This window comes from Ruditapes philippinarum, unplaced genomic scaffold (assembly GCF_026571515.1).
Source record: "Ruditapes philippinarum isolate M1 unplaced genomic scaffold, ASM2657151v2 ctg230_1_1_1_1, whole genome shotgun sequence".
Taxonomy (NCBI): Eukaryota; Metazoa; Mollusca; class Bivalvia; order Venerida; family Veneridae; genus Ruditapes; species Ruditapes philippinarum.
Window position 1 is genome coordinate 1 of NW_026854709.1, and position 11,713 is coordinate 11,713.

At 32.7% G+C, this 11,713-nt stretch overlaps 1 protein-coding gene across 1 annotated transcript; it reads right to left on the reverse strand.

Moving 5' to 3' along the window:
• Positions 1–2,150: 2,150 nt before the first annotated feature.
• LOC132740817 (uncharacterized) lies at positions 2,151–11,420 on the reverse strand (the record flags this gene model as incomplete). The annotated part of the gene is made up of 8 exons (XM_060728820.1): positions 11,223–11,420; positions 8,734–9,004; positions 7,179–7,316; positions 6,690–6,755; positions 5,529–5,635; positions 3,654–3,721; positions 3,112–3,178; positions 2,151–2,259 (listed from the first exon to the last, which is right to left on the reverse strand). Coding segments are annotated over exons 2-8 (715 nt in total), but the record flags the coding sequence as incomplete, so codon positions are not given.
• Positions 11,421–11,713: the final 293 nt, after the last annotated feature.

The following is an 11,713-nucleotide window of genomic DNA, read 5'->3' on the forward strand; positions in this document are numbered from 1 at the left end:
TAGGGGTGTACTAAATGTTATGGTCTCTTTTAGTACATTAAAAGGTATAAAAAAAAACATTTTACAAAATTTAAAGTGTTTCGTATTCGTTCTAAGCTTAATGTTAATTTTTTGGCCAAAAAATGTGTATGTTTTGTATAAAAAGGTGGCTTGATATTTCAAAAGTGTATCCCTTACATAGGTGATACTTTAAAAAGGAAAAACATTAATATAATATGTCACATGATATAACGTATTTATGACGTTGGTGCGTGAAACAGACTGGTAGTCTTATAATTTGAAAGAGAAGTCCGTTTGAGTATTTTGTATCTTTATTTATTGGGAAGGCCGTCTTACATTCAAAAGTTTTCAATTTCTATATTATTTCGATCTGCATAATGTTATATACTTTATTTCAAAGGTTTAAATATAGACACTGATCAACATTTACAAGTTTTGTTATAAAGAATTTTTTCAACAGATTACGCAATTTTGTATTTTGTATTAAAGTCACGATTTCTTTTGTAGGTAAAAGGTCACGGTCTTTATTGTAAAGCCTATCGTATTTCAGGTTAACGAAATTGTCATTTTGAAATGCGATTTTTCACGACCAGATGATAATATAGATGTAAAAAAACAGTGTGATAATGAATTATCATAAAATGTGCAAGTCATCGAAAAGGGTTTGCGCTGTGAATGAAACAATTTTCATGTATTTCAAAATATCAAAAACAAGAACTGTCGGAGGACAGTAATGCTCGACTATTCGAAAAATTGTCACAAGTGTGTTTCATTGAGTATAATAATGCTTACCTATATGAATACATAAAATTGTCCGAAAAGGTACAAAGGCTTGTTATTAAGATATTTTATCGAGTTAATCACTGCTGTATAATAATGAATGCATAAAATTGTTAAAAAAAAGGCACAAACCCTTCAGTAGTTATGGAGATATTTGCTTAACCAAGAATTTCTAAGTAGAAAAAGGGGCATAATTATGCAAAAAAGCAAACAGAGTTATTGGTCTTGTGTCATTCATGTTAGATAATCACAGAGAACAAGTGTGTGAAGTTTCAATCCATTCCCTTCGGTAGTTATGGAGATACCAGCTTGCACGCAAAAACTTAACCAAGAATTTCTAAGTCAAAAAAAGGGCATAATTATGCAAAAAAGCAAATCAGAGTTATAGGACTTATTTCAATCATGATAGATAATCACAGAGAACAAGCATGTGAAGTTTCAATCCGACCCTTCAGTAGTTATGGAGATACCAGCTTGCACGCAAAAACTTAACCAAGAATTTCTAAGTCGAAAAAGGGGCATTATTATGCGAAAAAGCAAATCAGAGTTATGGGACTTGTGCCAATCATGTTAGATAATCACAGAGAACAAGAAAGTGAAGTTTCAATCCATACCCTTCAGTAGTTATGGAGATACCAGCTTGCACGCAAAAACTTAACCAAGACTTTCTAAGTCGAAAAGGGGGCATAATTATGTAAAAAAGCAAATCAGGGTTATGGGACTTGTGTCAATCATGTTAGATAATCACAGAGAACAAGAAAGTGAAGTTTTAATCCATACTCTTCAGTAGTTATGGAGATACCAGCTTGCACGCAAAAACTTAACCAAGAATTTCTAAGTCGAAAAGGGGGCATTATTATGCAAAAAAGCAAATCAGAGTTATGGGACTTGTGTCAATCATGTTAGATAATCACAGAGAACAAGTGTGTGAAGTGTCAATCCATTCCCTTCAGTAGTTATGGAGATACCAGCTTGCACGCAAAAACTTAACCACAGGGACGCCGACACCGACACCGACGCCGACGCCGACAAATGGGTGACTGCATTAGCTCGATTATTCTGCGAAAAGACGAGCCAAAAATATATGTCCTTAGTAGCGCCATAGATGTCCGAAAGACTGATCTGCATGTTATAATAATTTCCTTTTGATTGTCGTATGCTAATTGTGTTCTTCAATAGATAATAAGGCAATAATAAAAGAATATCAAGGGCATCAGTTTGTTTTTCATTGTTGTTTCTTTATTATATTATATGTATTTTTTCAACACGGTTCTCTGGTTATATTTTTGAAAAAAGTAGGCCTGCTGCATTCATACGCCAATACAAGAAAGTGCATAACGATGAAATTTATTGTTGAAAATATAACGTACCTGTGCTTATTTTGGCTGTGATTTGATCTTTGACAAACAGAACGGTGTTAGACTGGTCTAACTGATCTTTAAACGTGGTTATAATCTTTTCAGGAGTTAATTCTACCTCCTGCAATATCAAAAATAGTTCGTGAAAAAAAACACTGAGATCTAAAGACTTCAAAATGCTGATTAATTGAAAATAACTGGATATGAAACTAGTAGATGAAGTCCTATTTTGCAAAATCTATGCAAAGCTTCGCCTGATTTGTGAACATGATGAAACCTCCACAGAGCGGGCCACTTATAGCGCAATAACCTCTTAACAACAACAGTTTCGTTTTTTTTTCTTCTAAAACTGAGACTTCATAAGATTTGACCTCTCTAGAGAGACACCTCAATATCTCTGCATTAATCAAAATGCGTGTCTCTCCTGCAGAAGTTGTGCTCTTAAAATTTTATTTCTTAAACTTCTAAAAATCTCTTGTTTTAGAATTTACTTCGTTTTTTAGCAATAGCTTTAACACCACTGTGAATACATATGAATAGGGTCTTTCGGATTCTAGTCACTGATATTCAATGACTGTTTTAGTAGTATTTAGGAGTATTCTTATGAAATAAATATAAAATGTGAGATCCTCCCTTACCGTACGTTTAATGCATTGTTTTGTTTTCTTTTAATAACCAAAGGCTTTCTGCTTTTTATAAAATTAGCTGCTTCTATCAGCACGCAGTAAAAATATAAAGTTTTAAATTTAATTTGACAACAAAAGCAACAACAATATCAACAACAAAAACATTTTCCTGTGGCGCTTTTTATTTTGATTTAATTAAGCTAAATTTTTGTATGAATAATCTCCGTCCAGAAGTATCTACATAATTATGATTGCAAAAATATATGTACATTCTTTCATAAGAAGTATTCTCATACAAGTCTCAGAAAATATATAACTTGAATAAATATTAAGGTAATATCACTTACAACATTGTTCTCCACTACTGTTTTCTTCGCAAATTTTAACCTCGTTAAAACAACAATGCTACCTTGACTGAAACAGTGGTATTATAATTTCAGAATAATACAGTGTACTTTTTAAATAACTTTTAATCGGAAATTATTAAAATACTTTTGATTTATGAAGGTGAACTTCAAACAAACAGCCGGTTAAAATATATTTTTGAAAAAGTCCATCAACTTGATTATGAGAATGAATCCAATGGCATATTATTCTTTTTCAAACAGTACATGGATTTCAAAATCAAATTTCATCAGAAGAAATGATTGCAACTTTTCGGCCATTTCTGGCATATTTCTGTTCCGCATGTCACCAGTTATTAATCCCACAAAGGAAGTCGTTATTACCATTAAAGTCTAACAAGTCTGACATATTTTAAAAGCCAAACAAAATAGTATAAAATATCACATAATTATGTAATCAATTATAATCGTATTTTCAATTTTGTAAGTGTCTTTATTTTGAAGTTTGCATTATTTTTTTTTCGTACGAAATTAATATAATTTACCTGAATCCTAAAACCTCAGCCTCAGAATAACTGTCACCTTGTGGACTGTTTTTCATATTCTGATCAATCTATGAAAAAGAAGAAAAAGAAATCTGATACAAATGTATATCTAAGACTAGTGTTAAAACACTTGAATGTCAGAAAATTTTAATAAAAATTAACATTTAAACAATAATATAAACAAACAAATACAAAGCACATTTGTGTATATTTTCTTGTGTAACATTTTGTTTACCTTGTCACGTGGAATTTTGTTTACCTTGTCACATGGCATTTTATTTTTCATGTCACATGGCATTTGTTTACCTTGCCACAAGGCATTTTGTTTACCTTGTCACATGGTATTTTGTTTACCTTGTCACATAGCATTTTGTTTACATTGTCACATGGCATTTTGTTTACTTTGTCAAGTGGAATTTTGTTTACTTTGTCACATGGCATTTTGTTTGCCTTGTCACATGGCATTTTGTTAACCTCGTCAGATGGCATTTTGTTTACCTTGTCTCATAGCATTTTGTTTACCTTGTCACATAGCATTTTGTTTAACTTGTCACATGACATTTTGTTTACCTCGTCACATGGCATTTTGTTTGTCTTGTCACATGGCATTTTGTTTACCTTGTCACATGGCAATTTGTTTACATCGTCAAGTGACATTTTGTTTACTTCATCACATGGCATTTTGTTTACCTTGTCACATGGCATTTTGTTTACCTTATAAATTCGTATGATTATTTACCGTTCCATATTACATTTTATCTAACAATTGACATGATATTTATGTTTATCTTTTGATATGATATTTTGTTCTTAGCTTTTAACTTATGATATGTTGTTAACCTTGTGGCATAATATTTTGTTCAACAAGTGACATGATATTAAGATTTTTCGTTAACCTTGTGGCATGACATTTGTTTACTTTGCGACACAATTTTTTCTTAGTGACATGATACTTTGTTTACTTTATGACATGTTATTTTGTTTAACCTGCGACATGAAATTAAGTTGACCTTGTGACATGATATTATGTTTACCCGATGACATGATATTTTGCTTACCTTGTGTACATGATGGTACATAATTTATGTATAAACGGTAAGAGGGTTTTTATATCAATCTTAAAATCCTTGTATGATTGTGGCCAATTAAATAAAAAAGTATTTCTTTTAAATTGTTTGATACTAAAATATTTGCTCAGTGACTATATTGGGCTGAAATTTGGGGAATGGGTAAATTTGAAGAGCTTACAATATTATGCATGTAAACGCTTTATGTGTTGTAAACAAAATGCATCCAATGTAGCTGTATAAGGCGACTGTGGGAGGTATCTCCTGTATAAAGTATCCATTAAGAGGTGTTTTAACTATTGGTAACAATTATTAAATTATTAAAATGCCAAATAATAGATCAGTTAAAAATGTGTTATCAAATAATGTTTAACGATGATATACAGGGACATGACAATTGGGTTACATCTTTAAGAAAAATTTATAAAGTCGTGGTTTTGGATATGTATGGGAAAGTCAATAAGTTACATCAGAAAACTACTTTATAGCACAATTTGTAAAAAGGTTAAAAGATATAATTCAACAAGAATTGCATTCATCTGTAACTTCCTATGCAAAATTATCATTTTATGTCATGTTTAAGGAAAATTTCTCATATAAATGTTACTAAGATGTTTTAGACATTAGAAAATTTATTGAACCATATTTGTAATGCTACAAGAGTCAATGTACATTTTTATCTTACAGTATTTCATGGTATATTTTGTCTTATGACACTTTTGAATAGAAAGTTTAATTGAGTTTCGGATGTATGGTTTTGTCATTTCGGTAAGGCACGGGCGCCTTTATCTTTCTATTTATAGATTACCTTCTCCTTGACCTCAGTCTCAAGGTCTTTATAAGTTTGAGAATCAGGGTTGTACAGGTCCGTGTCAAAAGTCCGATCTATCGTCAACGACATATCCACAGACAACGCTGAAATATATAACAAAAACGTAGTCCTTACGTGACTAATAAGACATTACATATACTAGTATAAGAAATAAAATAAATGATAAGAACATGGCTAAAATGGTTCAGACTGGTGACAAACTATAATTATTATGGTCACTCTTTATGAAACTGACCTTTATTAACAAGTCTCATATTTTAAAATACTAAAGTAAACCAATTTTTTTAGAATGACTCTTCTTATCCGAAAGGTTACGAAACCTCACATTTAGCCAAAAGCTACCTAAACCTCTACTCGCTTTTAAAGACTAACTACACTACACCCCTCACTTTTTTAAAGGCTTGCACAACCTCTCACCTAGCCACTAGCTTAAACGTCCCCCTTTTAGTCAAACGTTAACAAAACCTCTCACTTGGCCAATAGCTTACACATCCCCCATTTAGTCAAACTCTTACAAAACCTCTCACTTTGTCAAAAACATAAACAATTATTTCTAACTTAGTTAAAAGCTTACAAAACCTTTTTATTAGTCAAACAACTAACGTAACCTCACACCGAGGCAAAAGCTTATGACATCTCTCCCTTAGCCATGGCTTTCAAAATGTCTCAGTCAACAGCGTTCCAAACCTCTTACATCCAAAAGCTTATCAAAACGCTCACTTAGCAAGAGGCTTGCCAAACATTTCAAGACAGAGAGTTTGGCCTGTCCCACCGAATGTCGCATTTGTACACATATTAACTGGTTACTTGATTCTTTACAAGTTAAAGGGGCACATTAAGCCTCAGAAACTAGTAATTTATAGAGCATATTAGACGCTTGTCATTTAACAAAAGATTCGCTGATTGTGAAATTGTTTGTCAAAACAGAAGTAAAATTGAAACAAAATAGTAATTTGACTTCAATCCAAAATACCAAATCAGATGGTTCGGGTAAATGGCCAAATGATTTTTTTTTTCGGAATCTAAAAACAGTACAACACAATAAAAAGTTTTTGTGAAATAAAGATAAAAGCATTACTGAGGCATAATGAACGTGTAACAATTTTATTAACGATGATAAGATGATAAATGACTGACCTGGCGCCGGCGCTACAGTCGTCGTGGTTATATCCGGGTCTCGTAAGGACTCTGGTTTATCTACAACTGTAACAAAAATAATATATCATATAACGCCCAACTACCACAGGATAAAGCAGTACTCATTATATGAATACAAATTATATGAATACACAAATTATATGAATACGCATTAAATGAATATGAAAAAAGTTGAAATTTTAAATTTAGAAAAATCCACTATCAAATGAGTTGTTACGGTGGAGATCATGGAGCCTTTAATGCGGCACTTTAGTGCCACTCCAAGTTGTGTGTGGTCTACAAGCAAATGAAGGCGTAAGCCCTCGAGGAGAAAACAATGGGCTACAAAAGACATTTTACGAGATAATCAGATTGTTTGTTTTTACACTGGTACATCTTAGTTCTTACTGCAACTTTTCAGCTTTAAATAATGGCTATAAAAAACGCAGGTGAGATGTACACACGTTAAGAACAACAATGTAAACTCACCACCAAAATAAATTCCGATTGCCAAGGCGGCTCCTAAAAGAAACATCATCCCGACGACTGCCATGACAACACAACATCGTCGGGAACTTTTGGCCGATCCTTCCCCTGGGTATTCCGAAAACCCATTAGTGTTGGACACTATAATAAACAAGCAATATACGATTCGATTAATTCTAAAATTACTTAATATATTAACTGCTGTTTAATATGCAATGAGTCAATACTATTATTGTAACATTTAGTGTACCTACTGAGATCTAAAAAATAACAAAGTCAAGAATTTTTTTTCTTTTTTTTATATTATATAAGTTGTTTTTTAGTTTTTTTAGGTTTTCTTTTTTATCAATTTTGATAAAAAATGCACAAGCATTGTCTTGTTATAAAATAAAACTTATTTATAGGACTTTGAGGAATTCAGAAAAAATCAAACGCATATCTTGTCTGAAAATATTTGAATACCATGCATTTTTATTCTATTATTTGCAAAGCTGAATATTAACATGTATATTAGCAATAAAATAATTATGATTAAACTTTTTAATGTTAATTAAATACCGAAATTATATTCATCTTCAATGTTTTGTAAAAAGCACGATTTACATATTCACCAAATAATTATATATCTTTCAATCATAATCAGTCAGAGAAAGTTCAAGTATTATTTATGAATTTCTGCCTCTATCGTTATGAATACAAAATAGTTTTATAATACACAAAATTAAATTGTTTGCACCAAAAACAAAGAAAATTAACTCCATGCTAAGCATTTAATTTAAGGCATTTAAACAGTTGTGTACAAACGAATTAATATAACAGAAAATCAATTCAGAATGTTCCCTCTCAAACATCATATTTCCATCGTTACTTATAAATTTACTCTATAAATAATATCTATAAGTACAGTACACAGAACATATACAGAACATATACAGTATAGACAATTTTTTTTTATCTTTCAGAACGTTCCGTGAAACATGCATAATTTAATAAGCAATAATGTTTTTTGTGTTTTTCATTTGAAAATATATCTGACTTCAAAAACTATTTATGTTATATTACGATGGAACCACTAATGGCACTAAACAATCTTAAACATTCATATCGTCTATTGAACAGTTCATTATCAATGACAATCCTAAATGAATATGACGTAGAATTCAAAAAGAGTTTAAATAGGGCCATAACTCTGCCTAAATCCTTGCTTTGGGCTTTGGACGATAACCTCCAATTATGCTTCAAATAAGTGTGTGAAGTTTCAACCATTCCCTTTTGTAGTTTTGGAGATACTAACTTTCACGCATAAAATTAATCAAAAAGTGACGCCAACGCTTGCTTTAGTGTAATAATTCTCCCTATCCTTCGAATAATCGAGCTAATAATAATAATAATAATAATAATAATAATAATAATAATAATAATAATAATATCCTTTTCCATTTAAGTGTAGCATTGGAATAAGATCACCCTGAGAAATAAATATAAATGGATTTTGAGAGAGAGGGGAAAGGGACGGACGCGAATTAAAAAGTTTTCTCAAAATATATCGGTGTCTTACGTGGTTTTAATTTATAACTGCCTCCTCCACTAATTCCTTGTTTGTAACCATGATAACCGGCGTTATCAAACATATTTCCTGCATAGTGACCTCGTCCTCGACCTCGGGAACGGTCATCTTGGATGGAATAAAAGGCGTCATCTTGTCTGGCATAAGCCATATTGTCCGAAGACCAGTAACCCCACTGGCAAGGGGCGTAACCACGGTTATATACACCACTTGCCCCGTTTGAGTGGTCCTCGTAACTGTCACGATAGTGACGGTGGGGATCCTGAAAATAAAATAAAGTGACATTTTAAAACTTGATGCATCAATTATTTACACACTTACTTTAGTGTGTAGGAACTTGCAATATCAAATATTTTTACGGTTTTCGAAGCCGATTTATATATGTGATTCTTATTACAGAAAAGGCAGATCTTGCGGAAGTGAAATATATCATGGGAAAAGTTAAAATGGGTTTGACAAAGTGTGCCATTATACCCAAATACATACCAGCCCATAAACAGAAATCATAACCAATTACTATTTTTCTTCTACTGGTACAAGACACCAAGTGAAGCAATGTCCCAACGAACTAAAGCATTTGAAGAAAAAACAACTAAAAAAATCAACAAAATAAAACTTATGGGTGATTTTTACGGCCGCCACCTAGCATGTAACAATGGAAAGACGGCAAGAGGTATATCTACTGGACTCTTCCGGACTGAACAAACAACGTACATTCGATTTTAGTATATGTGGCGGCATACGCTATAAGATGATTAGTTCTGGCTTCCATAACTTTATATGTCGCTTTTATTTTGACGTTGTACGACAGTAAAGAACAGGTCTAGCAGTACTATAAAACCAGTTCGCTAAAGTCTCTTTAGCTATTAGATGATATGCCTGTACATGTACACCATCTGTTATTGAGCTATGACTGTGTGCCTTGAATATCTGCTTTACTTTGTTTCATACCTTGTATCACGAATCAGCCATTGTTTGTATTTAGCGTAAAAATGTTCAAAACCCTACACAAAAAAAATGTTTTCGAACAAATCAAACAAAATGAGGTTCATGTCAACACAACCATAGAAACGCTTCTGGTTTTTTTTCATGTATTGCGGATACATTCCTTTCAAATATGTCGAAACTCCAATTTGAATTGTCATACATTTTGACATTGTTTCATGCGACCAGCTATTAATGTTTAAAATAGTATCAAGTTATACATACAAAATTGCCTATATCGCCTTACTTATTACATATTTCAGACAACAAAAAAAGTCGTTTATTTCACGTTTATTTCACAATGATACTTTTAGAGAAAACGCAGTATATTAGGTGTACAGTTAAGGGTTCGAAATAAAACGAGGTCATGATCGCAACATGTAAAGGGAGGGGGGTCAATGTGAGAATTTGAAATCGTGTATTATCACAAATATTTTATACCACTGTAGCTATCTTTGTTTCAAATAGATTGATTTTTATTTATTATGCAAAATTAATTTCCGGTTTGAAAACAAATGACAATCACATAGCTTTTTATTTTCCATATCAACGAACGTAAACAAAATGCTATGTACGAAACTAGAAAAAGCGTGAACACCGGTAAATTGTTGATGGCTTCATTTTTGGCGAAATTCGACGAAATTTCGGCGCGTCATGTTCAGAGCCTTTTGGCAGCTAATCTCCGCATTTCAGTGCCATTGAGCAGCTAACCTTTGCTTTTCAGAGCCTTTTGACAGCTGCATAAAAAGAAGTTACTAGTATATCTCTTCTGTAAGATACGGTGGCACAATGGTGACACGTGTGTGTCTTTATTTATCTCGTGCGTACGAGATACTATGTCATGGCCACGAGTCACTAAGTTGTAGCCACGAGATAGTTAAGTCGTGAAGTCGTGGGAACGAGATACTATGTCATGGCCACGAGCTACTAAGTCATGGCCATGAGATAGTTAGGTCGTGGGGACGACATTTACGGCCTCGACATTTTTTAGCAGAATCCCCCTCGATGTCGCCCCTCATAAATAACTCGTTTCATATACAAGAACTATTACTTATTTTGAATTACTAATTACGAATTACGATATGAATTCGAAATGTTTTTAGTATCAAATATAAGGTCACAAAATAGATAGCGCCTCAAAAAGCTAACCAACAAGTGGAAAAAGTGTTTAAAATATCTTTTGTCGAGTGGATAAGGTGGTTGGGAAAGTGACGGCCCCCAATCCTCATCCCCATCCCCAGTGAGGAGCAACCTCTGGCCATGACCTAAAACAATATTGCCTGCTAAAACGATGTACAATCTAGTCCGCAAAGTATACAGAAACCGTGTAAATGAGGGACGATTTCTTTACAGTTTGATATAATAGACCTACTTTTATTCAAATATAAACACATTTGAAAAATAAAAGAAATAAGATATTTTTATAAACGACCTTTTACATTGTAAAAAATCACGAATTGTTCTATAAACAGGATATTGAATATGAAACGAAATACCTGTTTGTTCTCCTTTAAAGATTCCACTTTAAATAATAAGATATCAATGACTTTTAGTTGTTATATTTTCCAAATTTGCAATCGAATGAAAATGAATCGGCATCACGATTTCAGATTCTGATTATCGAATCGATGTTCTAAATGTTTCAAGTTTAAGCACTCGTACACAGGACCACGACTTAAAGTCTCATCCGAAAGACTTATTAGAAATTTAAGTTGGCCAGCCCGTGAATCGAACCCACAAAGTGTCGAAATTACAACTATCGCGCGCTATGCGCAACACTTACAGATAGAGAAAAGTCACAGATACTTACAAACCATCAATCGCCCAAGGACTGAAAGGAGACAAATTGGTTGGTAACATTACAGATGCGCATGTGCATCAATTTCACTTTAATACGCTTCAGTTAATAATAGGGAGGAAATATTCTGTTGCCGAAAATATGTTAATTTGTCGTGTATTTGTATGAAATTACCTGACGCAATTCAAG